Raw genomic sequence first — 19,196 nt, forward strand, 5'->3', positions numbered from 1 at the left:
CCATTGTCTTTTGAATCACCAATTTTGGCCATAACAGATTCTCTTTTTCTTCCATTCATCCATCTCTTATTTATTCCAGTGCTGACTATTTTGTTGGTGGCTTACTCTAATAAAATTGCCCTTTCCCTTCTATCTTTTACTAGACCCTTTTTGCTTCTTTTTAGTATCGAATTTACTGTTCAAAAAAAATGGTATCTAAATGCCTCTTGTACACACTAATCTAGAGTTAAGACTCTGATGATCCAGAATAATGGGAAATTGGGCCTTCCAGCTACCTGAAGTACTAGTTAATAGATAGCTCTCACATATAACTGTTAATTACTGGTATCATGAAATGTGACATTCATGTTATGTGGAACATGGTTTAACTTTTTGCATAGCTCAGAATTTTTCAGCACCTCAATATCATAATTAGAAATATTGCTTTTCGATATATAGTCTTGCTCTTCATTATAGATGTTTGAAAAAAATAAACTGTATGCTGATTTGATGACATCCCCCTGAAAATCACTTTTTGGTAAATATATGTGTTAATAGCAACTTGAACACTTTTTCTTTCCCTCTTTCTCATTGATACCATGTATGTTGAATATGTAGAGAAAAAAGGTGTAATTTTCAGTGTGTTCCAGTTGTTTGGTTTACTTAAATATGAATTGGCTATGTCTGAAAAAGTCTACATATTCTGAAAATAAACATGAACAATCTAAGAGTATAAAGGGGGAGATACTCCATTTTAGTAGTAGATGACTCTGCTCAAAGTAAAAATCTCCTTTGGTGAATCATTAAACAAAAAAACTTTTTTTAATAAATAAAAATGAGATACCTGTCTCCTCCCTATTTTCTTAGCTTTCCTGAATCTGGATCCTCATGTCTCACCATTGAAAACTCCAAACAGAAGTTACAAAATATATGATGTTTCTCCTCAGTAGCAGGATATGGATTCTAAAAGTCTGGACGCACAAGTTACATACTTCATAGATATCAAAACAGAAGGCTTACCCCTCATAAAAATAGGACATAGAAAATGTCAATTTTCTTGTCAATAAGAAAAGTCTTTGGATTTAAAGCCCTAAACCCTGATCATGAAGTCTACCTTTATTTCCCGTTAAGGATCTCACCATGAAGTGTAATGAAGAGGAAAAATCTCTTAGCCCTGAGGCATTTTCTAAGGTTTCGTTGACTAATTTACGTAGATCTGCAGTTCCAGATCTTTCTTCAGACCTTGGCATGAACATTTTTAAGAAGGTGAGTCAAATCACTTATGCCCTTTGATATTTTGGTGATTGAAATATAAATCAGCATGACATGAGGTACTTCTGATCATGCTGCAGAATAAGGTGGGCTGGGAACGGAACCTTGAGAAGAGAGGTCAGCCCCCAGTTATAACATGGCTTACAGCATGACCTTGTGTAAGTCCCTCTGTGTTTAGGAATGTTTGCCATTCTAATTGCTACCAAGCTTAATCCTGATGACATGTATAGAGGGCTTTTAGTAGTGTGGTGGTGGAGGTAGTCGTAGTAGCCATGATGGCAACTTAGGTTTCTATGATTCATCTCATTTCATCAAGCATTTTATATAACTGGTTCTCACTTAATCCAATGAGATCCTCATTTATCACATTTTTCACCTAAGAAACTGAGTCTTACTGAAGTTCTTAGAGTGATTTAATCATCCTGGAACATTTATTCTTGAAGTCCTCTCCATTTTAAAGACAACAAACAAACCAAACTCTTAATAAAGTAGCAAATCCTTACAGCAGATCACTAGATTTTCTACCTTCACAACTTGTTATAAGTCATAGCATAGGTTTCCATTCAATAAGCATTTTTTAACCATCCACTAGAATTCTAAAGATGAGAAATTAAAGGACGAGTGTGCACTTGGGAGTTAGCTAATGAGAGTTCAAATTCTCACTCTGCCACTGTCAACCTGTGTGATACTGTGTATCAGTTTCTTCATTTGAAATTTGGGTATATAATATACTTACCTCAAAAGGTTATGAGGATTAAGTAAGATAATTCACATTAAGTTCCTTACTGTGCCTGGCACTTTGTAAGTATTCAATAAATGTTGACTATTCTCAAAAAAGAAAGGAAGGAACCGAGCCTTAGAAATTTTGGTAGTCCATGAAAGCTTGAGTCCAAACTCAAAACTAGGTGTTCAAGCTAAATAGTTCATGCTCTTATGAATCCATCCTTCCACCTCTCTTTTTGTAAGTATATGGAGCTAATGAGATAGAAAATAATATGTATAGAATAATGTATGTGCAGTAGCTTTATTTTCCAATTTTCAAAATAATCAGTTCAATTGTGTTCATGGAAGACAGAACATTTATTATTCACTTATCTATAAGCTCGGAGTGTGCTAAGCAAGCAGTCATGTCTACTTCATTGTTAATACAATAATAGGCAATGGCTATAGTTTTTCTAAAAACATTGATCATCAGGGGAATAAGTTTTCAGTACTGACTGCACATGAGAATCTCTGGGGAGCCATTAAAAATTCATGTGCCCAGGCCTGAACTCAAGCCAATTAGGTCATAATTGCTGAAGGTTAGGCCCGGACATTGGTATATTTTAAACGCTTCCCAAGAATTCTGAGCTCTTATTTATACTGGGTTTTAAAGTTGTTTGGTAGGAGTAATGGGTTTATACCAATTCATGCTGTGTGTCTTTTTTAACTCTCCTTATGAACAGTGGCACACATTTGAAGTTGTCTGGCCAGAACCGTTGATCTCAATCCTGAAAAATGGAACAGAAAATACTGGCTGATCTAAGTGGTGACTTAGGGATCCTATACTCTACGTCAGTGGTCCTCAAATTTTAGCATGTATCATAACTACCTACAAGGCTTATCAAAACCCACATCGCTAGGTCTTATCTTCTATGTTTCTGATGTACTATGAACCTGAGAATTTGTACTTATAACAGTTTCCCAGTTGATCCTGATGCTGCTGGTCCAGGTACAAGCCAACCAAGCAGAAAGACCCAAGGGATATGTTGTCTTTTGCTTTGTTTCTTTCACTCTTTCAGTGCATTGTGGAAATGTCACCCATCTCTATCAGATGATACTCAGTGACTTTCTGAGTCTCTTCTTCCTGGAACATTCCTGTAATTTACTGTAGATTGTAGAGCCCTTTGGGAAGCAAACTATCACTTTTCCTTTGCCCTGTGCCTAACCCTTAACCTCTCATCCTCATAGTTCAAGAGCCGCAAAGAAGACCGAGAGAGGAAAGGCTCCATCCCATTCCACCACACAGGAAAGAGGAGGCCTCGAAGAATGGGAGTGCCATTCCTGCTTCATGAAGACCACTTGGATGTGTTCCCCACCCGAAGCACATTCTCCTTCGGAAGTTTCCCTGGGCTTGGAGAAGACAGGCGAGGCATTGAAAAAGGAGGCTGGCAAACCACCATTTTAGGTGACCACAAGGACTTTCCAAAGTAGGGCAGAGCTTGAGTGACCTGTTTAGAAATCTGGATCTAGGGCTCCCGGGCAAATCTGCATCTTTCTTGAACAGTTTAGTCAAGAAATGTGGGCCCAGATGCTAGCTTCCTAGTACCAAAGGAATGCAGGTAATTTAATTAAATATGGAAAAACCCTGTATAATTAGGTAATGGCCCTATTTCTTACATACTCTAGATGTGGAAATATGGCCTTAAAGGGTCTTGTGCATTAACTTCATTGTGAATCCAAAGGCAGACTTTAATTTGGATATTAGAAAAGGGAAATGTAAAGAAAAGAAAAAGATTATTTTTTCTTTCTGAATGACATATTCAGAAAGCCAGCTCAAAATCAGGAGCCAGAAGCTAGCTGGAACTCCACATATGGTTTCTGACATTTGGCTTAGATTGGGGCTGATCTTATGACAGGCAGCTTCATGAATCATCTTGACCCTGACTATCCCCAGGACTAGTCGACTAGTCTCATTCCTACTATCTGACTGTGCCTCATACACTTCCCAATGTCCCTTTACTCTCACTGCCATCCTTTGGTAAAACAACATCTTGGCAGAGGATCTTCCATTTTCAAACCCTCTTGTGGTGCTCTTGTCCATCTCAGGGAAATTTACCCGGCGGGGCAGTTCGGATGCAGCCACGGAGATGGAGAGCCTGAGTGCCAGGCACTCACACTCCCATCACACCCTGGTGAGTGACCAGCCAGATCACTCCAACAGCCATGGAGAAAACACTGTCAAGGAAGGTGGGTCGGAAGGCGCACCTGCAGGCGGGAGTTCAGGTTCCTTTTCCTGTTTCCTGTTTTTACTCCATGTTTCATTTTCATTGTAATCTGGTTCCTTACACTTTTTGAAAATTTGCATTCATGTATTACATTGCTTGGTAATTTACTAGTGAGCCGTTGTTAGGATTTCCTTAGTAACAAAGCTACTCGATGGCATACTGCAAGCACCATGCGTCTCAGAGGGAAAGCAAGCCATGCATATTTGTTTTCAAAAGGTCATAGACCCACAGGGCTAGAAGAGATTTGGAAGACAATTATATGCATTACTTGGACACCCCGTATGATGTCCCTTTAAAGGACTTGCCCACTTTCAATGTGAAGAAAGTCACTGCCTTCCAGGGCCACCGATTCCTTCCTCAGACAGCTACGATTTTAAATAAGTGCCTTATGTGCTTTGTGTGGAGAAAACATGTGTGTCTGGGTGGAATCTAAAATGGGTTCTTAATCTGTACTCTTAACCTATGAGCATAATTTGAGCTCTCTTTTCCCAGGAGTATATTTCAAGTATTTGATGATACCAGTTAGTTACCACCACAAATTTATGTTCTATTACTTTTAAGCAAAAAAAAAAAAAAAAAAAAGAATCCTTCTTATTTGTTGCTTAAATATGCTAGATAAAACCGAATATTTTACCAGCCACAAACTTGGGGAGAAATACTTCAACTAAACTAGTTTAACTTTATCAGTAGGATCTGCCATTTAATAGTGGGCAAAATCCACCTGTTAAACAAAAGTTAAATTCTAGCCTGAGTCTTAAGGAAGCCAGTTGGAAGTCATATTTTCTATAACCTTCATTCGGATATTACATGGCCTTAACACTTGAGGCAATTCCATGAGAATTGAGAATAGCTTTGAGACTATAAGTCAAATATCTACAAAAGCTTCAGCTGTGATTGTTGTCATGATAATAAAACTGTCTGACATGATAGTGTGGCAAGTTAATATGGGGAAAACTAAGACATTGCTTTCTTTTTATTAGTGCAATCCCAGATCTCCACTATTACAGTTGCAACCTTCAATACCACATTGGCATCATTCAACGTAGGCTATGCAGACTTTTTCAGTGAGCATATGAGGAAGCTCTGCAACCAGGTGCCTATCCCAGAGATGCCACATGAACCCTTGGCATGTGCAAACCTGCCTCGAAGCCTCACAGACTCCTGCATAAACTACAGCTACTTAGAGGACACGGAACATATCGATGGGACCAATAACTTTGTCCACAAGAATGGCATGCTTGATCTTTCTGTAAGAAGAAAGAATTTTTCTTACCAATGCTTGGAAGATAATGGCTCTTTGATCCAGTTTTTATAAGGCTGGGTAAAATGGGTACATAGATTCTTAGAAATGTTGAATCTTAAAATGAAAAAGCTACCCATATACAAAATTTCACAAATATGTCAACCATCGTAGATGTATCTTTCCCCTTTTTTTTCCAAGAATTACATTAGGTGTGATCTGATCTCAGAATATTTTTATAATCCAAAAGAATTAGCGAATCCTGAATATGTATATATAAATATACATAAATGTGTGTGTGCTAAGTCCTTTATAAAAAGTTCTCAGTTTATTTTCTTTTCTTATATAAGCAACATGATTCCAAACCTCCCACATAGCAAGGGAAAATGAATAGAAGTCCATTAAAAGATTTAAACTTGCATTCTCAGGAATGCCTGTCTTGATTATAGTTATTACCAAATGAAAGGGTTGTTATATTTTACAATTATACTTCACAAAATGTTTTATTTCACATTAGGGAACTGGATCAGCAAATAATTTAAAATATTAAAATCAATGAAAGGACATAATTTAAACATGCAAATATTTTGCATTTAAAATTGAAGTGTAAATAATGATACAATTGTGAATACATAAATGTTCCCCTATTATGGAGATATGGAAATTATTGTTCTTTATCCACTATTGACATAAAGTGAAAGGCAGAGGATTAAAGCACTTTGGTGTAAAAAATCAGTTGAGCAAGTTTCCATTTGGACAAAAAATGTCTGCCCCATTAATCACTGTTTTTCAGTACCCCTATTAACTGTCTATATGATGGCAAGTTTTGGAATACTTAATGTGAGATAATACAGACATTTTTTTCACACAGACATTTTTAATTCTTTGGGTGACTTATACTTTACGTTAAACACGTACACAAGGTCCCAATACAATGTAGATAGGAACATCTGAGAATTAACTGAATTATTTATGCTTAAGTGCTTAGAACAGCCTAAAGGAAATGATTAAACAGAATAACCAAATCTGTGTACCAAGGTGTAGGTAGCTCATGTAAATTAATCATCCTCTGTTTATCTTTGTCTTCCCCCCAGGTTGTTCTGAAGGCTGTTTATCTTGTCCTTAACCATGACATCAGTTCTCGTATCTGTGATGTGGCACTAAACATTGTAGAATGCTTGCTTCAGCTTGGTGTGGTGCCTTGTGTAGAAAAGAATAGAAAGAAGAGTGAAAACAAGGAAAATGAGGCTATGGAAAAAAGAGCAAGTGAGGGAACTTTCCAGTTCAAAGGAGTATCTGGAAGTTCACCCTGTGGATTCGGGGGCCCTTCAGTTAGTGGAGCTGGAGATGGTGGAGGAGAAGAAGGAGGAGGTGGAGGCGGAAGAGGTGATGGAGGTGATGGAGGTGATGGAGGAGGAGGTGGAGGAGGTGGAGGTGGACCTTATGAGAAGAATGAGAAGAACCAAGAGAAGGTATGAATGAACCACCTTCTGTGTTCTCATGAAATGTTGCCCCTAATTTCTTTCCAGTGCCTGCTTGCCAGCAATTAGTTGACTCAGTCACAATTAGTCACTAAAACAAGAAAGTCACTAAAACTATAAATCTCTTCATTGAGTTTTCACCAGGCATTAGTAGAAACAGTTACATGAAACTGTATTCTCAGTTCAAAAACTGTATTGTCAATTCAAAGACCAATTCAAGCAGTGTTAGAGCTAATTCCCTGGTCATGTCATTTCTGCAAGAGAGTATCTACATTACCATAATTCTCAGTCTGCCACCAATGATTGTCTCTTTCTAGTTTTTCAGGGTCTGACCTAATTGAGCAATGTTTTCTTCTCAGACTACCATAGCAAAATATCACAGATTGGGCAGATTAAACAAAAGAAGTTTACTTCTCATACTTCTGGAGGCTAGGAACTCCAAGATGAAGGTGCTAACAAGGTTTCTGAAGTTTTTTTCTTGGATTGTAAGTGGTTGCTGTCTTGTTATGTGCTCACATAGCCCCTTTTTACTGTATTCTCTCTCTCTTACACACACACACACACACACACACACACACACACACACACACCCCACCCACAGAAAGAGAGCAAGAGTGACTCCTCTGTTGTCTCTTTTTATAGGGCACTGATCTTGGGGTGCCTAGATGGTTCAGGCAGTTGAGTGGGCAACTTCATTTCAGCTCAGGTCATGATTCCAGGGTTGTAGGATTGAGCCTTATGTCAGACTCTGTGCTGAGCATGGAGCCTGCTTGGGATTCTCTCTCTCTCTCTCTCTCTCTCTCTCTCTCTCTCTGCCCCTCTCCCCTGCTCAAGTGCTCTCTCTCTCTCTCTCTATCAAAAGTTTTTTTTAAATAAAAAAAAAATAAGGGCACTTATCAGACCAGGGCCCCACTCTCATGATGTCCACATCTAATCCTATTTACCTCCCGAAGGCCATAATCAAATACCATCCCATTGGGAGACAGGGTTTCAACATATGAATTTGGGGGAAACACAAGCAGTATCATCTTTCCTCATGATGGTGTTTCTTCTCCTGATCTAAGGAACACATTTTGGGGCAGCCAGTTTCCATCATGGTTGAGAAAGAAAGGGAAAAATTTTGTTCAGTTAATTGGTTGGTTTGTTGGTGTTGGTTTGAAAGACTAGCCTTGGTACTCTCATGTTTTACATCTTATGTTTTTAACTTTCTTATTATTAATTATCCCTGAATTTAATTCCCTTTGCTCTAGCAACACCTCCTTTATGATCTCTGCACTTAATGCCAAGAATTAGTTTTCTCCTTTAATTTGGGTTTTAAATAAGAATTACCATAGCTGAAAATCACATAACTTACACCGATTCCAGTATGAGGTTTTTGTTGGAAAATGCTGTTAACAAATTGAAATCAACAAGACATTTGAATTTCTAACAGGTCACGATGTACATAGCAGGTTGTGTTTACAGGTGTAAGATGACATTGTTCGGAGTTCTACCATCTACACATTATCTAAACTATGAATTGTCCGTTTTTTTTCTTACAGTGTGTCAGGTTTTTACGTCTGAAAAGGTGTTGCCATGCTCCTTCCTCTTTTACAGTTTCTTCTCCATCTTTTCTAATCCTACTTGGTACATTTTTAATGTGTATTTATCATGTGTGTTTCTGCATCTCATTATCTACTCCTATATTCCCAATATTCTGGGTCTCTGATCCGAATATTCTTTCCCAATATTTGGGTTCCTGAATCATTTCTTTAAGATTTTCTTCTTCTACCCTAATCATATATATGTGTTTTCCAATTCTAATAGCATCTTCCAGTACTTAAGGTTCTCAGTTTCTTACCTACTCATACATCACTGAGGACAATCCAAAAAGATCCTCATATCTTACTTTTACTAAACTTCTATGTTTTACCTATCAATCTAAGCTGGTACTCAAAGAGATAACAGATGGTGTTATGTTCATTACAATATTCAAGGGAAAATAGAAAACAATAAAAGGGAGTTGTGAAATTTTGATAGACTTTTATTAGTAAAGCTTAGATAGTCCAACTAAATTGAAGAAGGCTTTGTTATGTATCCTAAGAATTTCTGAATTTCATTATTAGTATTATATTTTTGTTTTTACTTCTAAAATTATATCCGATTAGTATCTTCATCTGATTTCTTATTATAGACCTGAAATTCTCTTGCCAGTTTAAATCTAGTTATTATACTAGATACTAAATAATATAAATATTATTTTAACTTAAGTTATCACTCTTGATTAGATGGGATTTTTTGAAGTTAGATTATGTGGGCTCAAACAGCCACCAAAATATCAATGTTTTGTGGTTATGCAAAATAATATTCTTTATAGTAGAAAGAATTTATAAAATAAAACTCAATTATAGGTCAAGTGCATATATTTGTGATTCACAGAGGTCTGTTCTTCCCCAAATCCCTGTTATTTTTGGTGAAATCAGAATTTATCTAGTCTTGTACTCTAGTAATACCAGAAACATGGGGAATTGATTAATTCGGAAAGGAAGATCTAATTTCTATTTCTATATTTGCTACTAATACTGAGAGCCTGAAATGTATCTGTCCTGATTTCTGCCTATAGCTTGAAACATCTTTCTGAATGTCTGCTATAAGAGGAATCTAAATCCTAAGGACATCTGAAGGTCCAAAGAAAATCAAACCTGAATAGGTACTTAAAAAGAGCTTTTGGAGCTAGAGATTTTTTTTAAGGAACATATAGTAATCTAAAAATGTATGTAAACCAATCTTCCAAATCAGGCCCTACCCAGGGTGAACTTTTCTGAGGCCAAGAGGGACTGAAATCCAGTGTAAGCTCTGCTCACTGAGCTCTTCACTCAAGGACTGTATCTACTAAAAGGGCTCATCTTTTTCTGATTCACTTACCCAGAGGAATGCCTTTTCTAATTTGCACAAAGTTGTCTCAGAGGAAAGCAGTATCCCACACCTACAAATGATAAACCTTTTTGTGCTATTATTGTGTGTCTTACATATTTTGACTCATGTTAGCCTTACAGCTGTATGATATAGGTATTATTATGATTCCCATTTTGTAGGGCTCAGAGTGGTTAAGTAGCTGTCCTAAGGTTATGGAGCTAAGATTTGAAGTGAAACTAAAACATTTCTGAATGTCATATATATATATATATATATATATATATATATATATATATATACACACACATGTATAATATATGTATGTATAATATGTATAATATATATATTATGTAAATAAATGTTTACTGATAAGTCCAAGTCTTCCATTTGCAACCACCTGATCTATAGAATTCCCAGGAAACACACTAAGATATAGAGATGTGTGTACGGGAAGTTTCATGGGATGTCTTCGCAGGATCAACATCTATGAAGTGTGAAATAAGCAGGATGAGGTAGAGGGAAAGGCTGAACTGTAATATAGTTGTAACAGAGAACTCAGCCCATCACACAGGAAACTCTAAGCAAGGACGGCTCTCCAAAGTAATCTCCAGATGGAGTAAGGGAGCCCACCTTTATACACCCCCATCCACCCACCCACCTTCATTATGCCTTTGACCAGCCATTAGAAGCAGGCTGTTACCAGGAAGAGCTTAAGTGAGGCAACTCTCTTTAGCTAAGAGCAATGTCTGGAGAAGAGCTCAGTGGAGAGCTGTCAGCCATTAACAGGCTCAGAGAATAAATATTCATTCCTGCAGAGGGCATCTCAGTACCACATCCACTACCTGAGCCTGTAGATTGAAAAAGAAGACCAACTGCATAACTTTAGGGAAGGAGAGTCTACCCTACCCAAATTATGGAATATGATGTCCAGATAACTCCACCTCTTTCACATCCTACCCACATTTGAGTACTTTCAACGTGTGACCCCAGCATTTACATACCAGTCTGATCCACAATCAGAAAAGCCCTTCATAATTTACAGAGCAATGCTTATCCATTATCCATTATTTCCTTTGTTCTGCACAGTAAATTGATGAAATAGAAAGGACAACTATTAGAAACCTTAGGGGTCTTTGGAAATAATCCACAGAAGTCCATTTTTTCTAGAAGCTATGTGCTCCACTAACAACAGGAATTAAATGGGCAAAAGAGAGGATGATGACAGTTATTATTCACCTCAGGAGGGCTTCCTATTTACCTTTGAAGGAAGAAACAAGCTGAATGTTGACAAATTTTGTATTCTCACTTTGCTTAGGCATGAGTATTACGATATAGTAAACATATTATTTTAGAAAATCCCTTACAAATGCCAGAAGTTGCCATGTGATCTCAAAGCTCCAGACTTTGATCAGTTCCAGAAATTTAACAAGAATCCTTGCCTGGTGGTACTATCAGAAGCCTGCTGAAGAGGGTAGCTTCTGGGAAAATCTTTTTGTCTTTATCACTGATAGTCCCCTTTGTCTCTCTCTAGGTGGTTCTGATAGTCTGCCAAGGATACAGAAAGCATGTTTTCTAATCAAGAGGTCTACATTCATATCCTTTAGCACTAGAGGGTGATCAAAATGCACAGACATTTTCCTTTCTCTTAAATCATATTCTGAATTTTACAAAGATTAACTTGCTTGGTGAGCTCTTGACAATTCTGTCTTTCAAGTTGCACATGCTGACCATAAAACATATAAAATTTGGTTTAATCACAAAATGGAATCTCAGTACCAAAAGGGCTTAGTGAGTAGGTGAACAGATGTCTTTTTTTCTTGTTTGTGGGTGCTAGGATGAAAGTACACCTGTAAGCAACCATAGGCTTGCTCTGACCATGCTCATCAAAATAGTGAAGTCTTTGGGATGTGCCTATGGTTGCGGAGAAGGACATCGAGGGCTCTCTGGAGATCGTCTGAGACACCAGGTATTCCGGGAGAATGTAAGAGAATTAAAGTAGATTCCATTTCCTCTCCCTCATCCCTCTCTCCAATTTAGGAATGAGTCCTTTGACAATGAGGGTCAGTGTTCCCTGAAAAATATTATATTTCATAGGGGTGATTAATGCTGATTTGGATTGGGAAGATTCCCACAACATATCTCAAGACCTCTAAAACCCAGGCCTGGTAAAGCTTAATTGGGAAAACACTTCTGCCTTCTGCCTAGGGCAGGCCAACTCCCAGTTGGTGAAAGGGTATATCATTGGAAAGTATGAATTAGAGTCTGAAAGACCTGTGCAAAGATAAATACATTTAGCAAGTCTCTGATGGTCTGTGACAAATGACTTTTTAATCATCTCTGCCTGGGTACTATAGAAACATATTTTATATTAAAGAAAGGGGTCAAAGTTTAGGATTTAGTTTGTTATTCTTATATAGATAGGGAAAATGGCCCTTATTGGGACAAAACAGGACTATAAAAGTAGCCAGTCATGTTCTGGCTGCTTTGTTTCAGAATGAACCTTGACTCCTAAGTATTTAAGATCATGTCCCTTTGAACTGTGTGAAACTTGAAACTCTGCGCTTGGGCTTGCAAAGCATAATGCTGTCATGGAACATGGTCTTATTCCAGCTCATTTTCATTTGCCTCAGCTGATTGCTACTTTTCCCTTGACTCTTGAGCAATAACCCACCTCCATAGCAAGTCCAAGATGGGACATTTGCCTCATGCATATGTTTGAATTGAAACCATAAGAAAATACCATAAGAAAATAAGACTTTTATGTAAATTTGAGTCCAGGAAACCCTTTGGCATATTTTGGCAGAGTTTTAAGATCATGTCAAAATCTAATGCCAGCCCATTTTTTCTTGGTATTAGTTTTTGTCATGAAATGTTCACACAGTACTAGCATGCTGGGTATCTTTCTTAATATGTCATCCACCTATCTATCCATTCATCCATCCTTGTCTGTTTCTTTTATGTTCTATTACATTGTTTTATATTAACTTATTATATTATATTCACAGTAATTAACTTCTAAATTATGAAACTTGGCAACTTTGACCAAGATCTAGATTTTTGAGGTCCAAAATTTAAAAATCAAAATAATAATTAGTAAGGCAATAGAAAGCTGACATTGCCCCCATCTTTGCACATGCATAAGTGATTTTTAATGTGTGGTTTTTAGTTCTATCGCAGTATGAATAAGTGCCTTCAAGGCTAAAACATTAACACTCCTCATACAGAAGACCAGTTCCATGAAACGAAACACTAAAAAATAGTAAGTGTCATGCTTGACTTGGAGGTATTAAACTGGCTCTGATGCCACAACCTGTCTTTCTAGACTTGAAGAAAATAGGAATAGTTGGATCAGAAGCCGCTTGAGAGACCATTGTTGCTGCTCAGTCTACCATGCTTCCCTCACCGAGACTCCTGAACATTTCCTGTCAGGATGTCTAGACAGTTTTTTACCTGCCTTCTCAGCTTTGCTGACTTACATGGCAAATCTTCCATTATCTTGTAGCCCAGCTTAATACTCATTATAGGGATTATATTTGCCTAATTTTGCTCAGCAAACACATTGTCCAAGATATACAAATCTGAGAAATTATCCCTGGGAAAGTCTAATTAATTCAAGAAGCTAGGTCTTTACAAATTTCTAAGGCATTGAATTTTCAGAGGTTGCTTACCTTTTAAGATGTTGAGAATATTTCTTACTTCTACCACATCAGGGCCTCTATACTTAAAAAAATTTTTTTTGATATTTATTTATTTCTGAGAGAGAGAGAGAGACAGAGACAGAGCATGAGCAGGGGAGGGGAGACACAAAATCCAAAGCAGTCTCCAGGCTCTGAGCTGTCAGACACGGGACTGACACGGGACTCGAACTCATGAACCGTGAGATCATGACCTGAGCGAAAGTCGGACGCTCAACTGACTGAGCCACCCAGGTGCCCAAGGGCCTCTATACTTCTTAGAAAGAAAGAGAGAAAGAGAGAGAAAAAGAGAGAAAGAAAGAGAAAAAAAGAAAGAAAGAGAAAATTACTATAATGATATTCATCAAAATGCCTAATAATTCCAGCGTGTGTCTTTTAGATTAACCATTCATTGGTTGTCCCAAAATATTGAAAGGGAATTCACTCTGACAGTTTTATATCTCTTGCAGAAGAGATTCTTGAATATTCATTCAAAATCAAAATACTTAAGGTTTTGATTCCTGATTCTTGCTTAAACTTCTCATTGAACTCATTTAGACATTCTAATGGCCTCTAAACAGTACATCTGAAACTATGCTGTCATTGGAGTATTTTGTAGAGAAGACAGGATAATTTGTGCTTCGGGGCTTTCCAACCCAGGATTTTAAAGTGCTTCATATGTGTTGCAATCAAGATCTTCACATATTTTTTACGGGGTAAAAATTAAATACTACTTCATAAGGGAAATATTTTATGTAAATGCTTTGAAAACATAATTTTTCAGCAAGCAGCATTTATTTTATAAGAAGAAAAAATGAATTTGCCTGAGAACCAGCAAACAGCAATATCTCTGGAATAAAAACCCTAATTTCTCAATATTCTGGGACCTAATAAAGGCAAAATGAAAACAATTACCAGTCCACCTGACTTTGTGATATAGCCAGAGAGATTACCACAAGGTCATACCAAGTTTATTGCTAATTCAGCCTTTTATACTCTTTCTTTCCCACTCAAATTTTTCCAGAAGCTTTCTCTGGGCCTTGATTTGTTAAAATAGTGATGTAACTTAAATTTTCTTCTGGGAATCCATTAAGGGCCCATCTTATGTGTTTAAATTCTTAGGGACTGCTTTCTCTAATCTTACTTCCATGATTGTGCCTGGTTGTCCAAAGTTCTCCGTCCTCAATTAAGGTGGTTAACTTGGACAAAGTCCTTGACTTCTGTGAGCCTCAATTTCCTCCACTGTAATATGGGGATACTCATCAAATCACAGAGGTGTGAAAGTCAAATGTTATACAGTTACAAGCAAGAAACATGTTTTAAACAGCAAAGCACCACCCAAATGTGATTTTTCTCTCCATGATAAGACAAGGCTGGGAGGCTTCTAATGACCCTCGATACTGTCAGGGCATTCTGTCTGTGGCCTTCTGCAGCCAATGGCTGTGACGTTACTTGCTCTAATGGAGAGATTATTCCCGTTCTCTTTGTCAGATGGCAGAATCATTTACTGTATTGTCTGAAATATAGTTGTGAGTAGCAGGGTCTAGCCAGTGGTCACTTGGTTGCCATGTCTATAAAGCCAATTTCTGTTTAAATATCAAACTTTCACATTGAAATACAGACACATAAACAAACTAGATGTGCCTTTATTTTATGCCTCCTTCATGCTTGAAGGGTCCTCCCTTCCTGGCCATATATGAGAACACTGGATACCCACTTCATATATCCCTCTCATCCACTCCATTAAATCCACTTAAGTCCAAAATAGCTGAACATGGGAGTGGCACCCTTCCTCCCACTGCACAAAGCTTTGAGGTTTTCTAAACCTGGATAACCAATTCTATAACCTGCCTAATTTTTATACTTGGAGCATTTTTCATTGAGATCTTAAAATCGTGATCTTGGCAAAAAGACTGAATTCCTCTGGCACCAGCATTAGACGTTAGCCTTGGGTTTTACTTGGAGCAGCCCTTCTAAAAGTAAAGTCCCTCATACTGCTCAGCTTAGTCTCTGCCCCTTCCTTGCTCAGACAAGGGGGGCTTGCAGGGTTGGCCGGCACCAGCCAGCAGGGATGGACAGAAGCCTTTGCCTTCCGCAGGCTTCTGTCTCAGACTAATGGTATCCCCAGCTTAAGCTGGTACCTGTGACTTCTTCACTTTTCTTCCTTCATTACAGGCCCAGAACTGCCTCACTAAGCTATACAAGCTAGATAAGATGCAATTCCGACAAACCATGAGGGACTATGTGAACAAGGACTCTCTCAACAATGTAGTGGACTTCTTGCATGCTTTGCTAGGATTTTGTATGGAGCCAGTCACTGACAGTAAGTAAAGCTGTGCCATGTTCCAGGAGAGATCACTATGAGGTGAAACAGGTAGTGTTTCTGAGGTACCCTGAATATGTGGGGATAGACTTTAGAGGAAAAGGTGTGTGTGTGTGTGTGTGTGTGTGTGTGTGTGTGTGTGTGTGTGAGAGAGAGAGAGAGAGAGAGAGAGAGAGTGTAATAGAGTATAAGCAAGAGAAGCTTGCACGTTATCTTTGGTGACACATTTTGGGGGGTTTCTAAGGAGAACTTAACTCAGCAAAGGGCATTTTGTAAAGCTGTGGCGTCCCCACCATTAGCCCCTCAATCTATACACTATCACTCATGGCACTCCTCTCTTTCTCATACAATTTTCTGTTGTATGACCACTGAGGCAAAATCAGGGAACAAGGGAGTATATTCATTAGTTCAACAAATATGAAATGACTACCTAATATGTGCCAGGCAGAGTGCTTGAAATTTTTTTTTCACAAGATAAAACAGGAAAGAAAAGATATATAGAAACATAGTAGTAACATAATTTTGATATACTTACATACACATATATACTAAAATATTTTAAACAGGCAAATAGATATATAGATAATCCCACATACCATTTTAGAACTTGGTGTTTTGAGAAAACTCCACTGTAGAAACCTGTGGTATAGGGGGACCAGTGAACATCAATTGCACTCATAATAGACCTAACACCTTCAATACCACTTGGGTGTAAACACAGTAATGAAATGAAAGTGATGTATGAAGACTGAGGTGAGTAAAATACACATTTTAATTAGAGCCTGGGAAGCAATAACTTCTTCATGTGGATGTTTATGGTTTATATAATACATGTGTGATAGTTGATTAATTTATAATGAAGATCTATTTGATGAATTTGGAAGCAGTTTCCCTATCTTTATTGTTTGGCGATCACATTTAAAACAATATTGTTCCTCTATAGAGCCCCTAAAACAATGTACATTATCAGAGTTGTTTTAAGCTGAGCACATTACAAATTTTAGAAAATAATTAAATGAGAAGAGAGATTCCTGAGTACAAACTATTTTCTCTTTTTTAAGCCATTTGAGATAGAAACTACAAGCAGAGACTAAGAGATTTCTTTCTATAATGTAAAGTCTAGGGCTAATCCCCAGCCAGTTGGCACAGACAGTGAGAGGTTATAATAAAGTGACAAATCCCCCGTGGGACTCTTGAGAGACAGAAGTAGCTCCCAGTGAATCAGCCAGCCAAACACACAGGTCCCTATCTGATCAGTGTCAGGGCTACATAAATCTTGACCGTACAGTCCACAGATGGTTCACAGTCATTAAGAATCTTCTGGCAAGTCTCCAGAATAGCTAATGTGTCCCCTAAGAAATGTTTCCTGGATATGTTAAAAAGTGGCATAAAGTGCCATGGGAGGGTGATGGCCTCAGTTCACTGGCATTTCACATTTCAGTGAGTTATAAGGAAGTGGCTCTAAGAGAGGTGGTAGGTTTTCCCTCTTGGTATGGCAAGTCTGTGGAGGCAAGAAGCTGCTAGAAGTTCTATGCAGCTCGTGGCAGCACTCAGTGTCCTTTTTATTGCCAGTGCTAGTGTGATTCCCCCTCAGGGCCCTTTCCCACCTTTTCCTCCCCCTGGCCAGCTCATGGGGTTGGCCCCACCTCACTCCACTTCTGAAAGACTGAACAATTTCCACTGGGAAGCCAGCATTCCTCACCACCAAAAAGGCTGAATCAAATAAATTCTCTCTTCAATGAGGAATTCTTATTTTTTAAGTGATCACCTATTTAAAAACTAGGTCTAAATATCTTTCTTAGGGTCAACAGTTGATTCTCCCTTTTTGCTAAGACTTATCAATATAAACATTCCACAACACGATGGACTATATCATGGTAAAGACTCCGAGGAAGACTGTGAGTTGTTTATCGCCAAGTCTCCAAGGTGTATCTTTAGTCTGTTTCTGAATTTTGTGTAGCCCTTCACTAATTCCTGGGTGCCAAATACTTCGTTACTTTTTTAACCTGTGTAGCTTAATGAAAACATTGCCTTGAATTAGTGCCTTTGCATTCCAGACAAGGCTGGGTTTGGAAATAACTTCACCACGGTGGACAACAAATCCACAGCCCAAAACGTGGAAGGCATCATCGTCAGCGCCATGTTTAAATCTCTTATCACCCGTTGCGCTTCAACTACACATGAATTGCACAGCCCTGAGAATCTGGTGAGAAGTTCACCTCTTCTTCCCACAGGAGTTCTTGGTCTCTGCTCTAAGAAATGTTCTCAGTCATGGCCATGAGATAGACAAGTTAAAGTCTAAAAGTCTTCACCTTAAAGTTAAAAATCTCTGTTTTCCCAAAGTGACCAGTAGTTCATGGTGGAGCCTCGATGACACATTTCTCCTCGTTGTTATTCATTATTCTACTTGAAAATTGACGTATCTTCCTCTTCTACCTCATCAGTTCTGTGGTGATTGCTGAGATAGTTGCAAGGTACTTTGAACCCGTAAAAAAAAAGAGGGGCTGGAGCACAGCTTATTAACTCATGAAATATTAAATAATACTACACCAAGCATTTTCTTGAAACCACACTTACTTTAAAAATTAAATATGCTGCTGGAACTAGTTTTGTTTTCTTTTATTGAATTTTTTAGGTACTCCTCATAAATGACTGTGTTAATTAAACCACTGAAGCCGCAAGTAGTATGGAGAGAGAAGCAGGTTATAACAAGTTAGTGCTTAATTGTGGTTTGGGGTACGAGAAGTAGATTAAGGCTGATGAATCTGACATGACTAGATGAATTCATTTCTCTCTGGGGAGTAAAGGAACATTTCTCTATCTTACCAATCTGTTACATATTGTGACTTCTATGTAGAAATCAGCCCATTTATACATATTGACACTATCTGCTAATCTATCTAAATCAAGGAAATCATTTTAAGCTATTGAAACTATTCACATCACTTTGGGTAAACAAACTAAAATCCCAAACCTAAGGCAATTTAATTTTGCTGACTGTCAAAGCCACCTCAGCAAAGTTTTTGGAGCTTGAGAAAAACATGGGCCCCATCCATGCATTTAATTTGGTCATGGCAAGAAGTAATTTGACAAGTTGATTATAATATGTGTGAGTACTTGTTATACATTTTAGTTTGCAAAATCATGTATAGAAGAAATAACTGTATTTCTTAACTTTCTTTAAATCATCTTAGTTTTGACTTTGAACTCTCATTTCAGAATGGCTGAAAGTTGAACCCCAGTAGGTTTCCTTACTTCATAGAGTGGTGCAAAGATCCCAAGTCTTTGATAGGACCTAGGACCTGGGGAGCTCCATGGGTCTCAATCATCAATTCATACCTGTTA

At 37.9% G+C, this 19,196-nt stretch overlaps 1 protein-coding gene across 12 annotated transcripts in view; it reads left to right on the plus strand.

Moving 5' to 3' along the window:
• Positions 1-19,196, plus strand: part of UNC80 (unc-80 homolog, NALCN channel complex subunit) — a 225,277-nt gene that overhangs the window by 43,341 nt on the left and 162,740 nt on the right. For 6 of the 12 annotated variants that reach the window (XM_053215737.1, XM_053215744.1, XM_053215738.1 and 3 more), the window contains exons 9-16: positions 1,111-1,245; positions 3,202-3,418; positions 4,060-4,236; positions 5,219-5,487; positions 6,573-6,950; positions 11,689-11,835; positions 15,704-15,851; positions 17,909-18,057. In XM_053215737.1, the coding sequence (XP_053071712.1) occupies positions 1,111-1,245; positions 3,202-3,418; positions 4,060-4,236; positions 5,219-5,487; positions 6,573-6,950; positions 11,689-11,835; positions 15,704-15,851; positions 17,909-18,057 (1,620 nt within the window). The remainder of the gene's footprint in view (positions 1-1,110; positions 1,246-3,201; positions 3,419-4,059; positions 4,237-5,218; positions 5,488-6,572; positions 6,951-11,688; positions 11,836-15,703; positions 15,852-17,908; positions 18,058-19,196) is intronic. The other 6 variants (XM_053215743.1, XM_027051818.2, XM_053215745.1 and 3 more) reach the window with 3 other exon arrangements.

Source organism: Acinonyx jubatus, chromosome C1, assembly GCF_027475565.1.
Source record: "Acinonyx jubatus isolate Ajub_Pintada_27869175 chromosome C1, VMU_Ajub_asm_v1.0, whole genome shotgun sequence".
In the NCBI taxonomy this organism is placed as follows: domain Eukaryota; kingdom Metazoa; phylum Chordata; class Mammalia; order Carnivora; family Felidae; genus Acinonyx; species Acinonyx jubatus.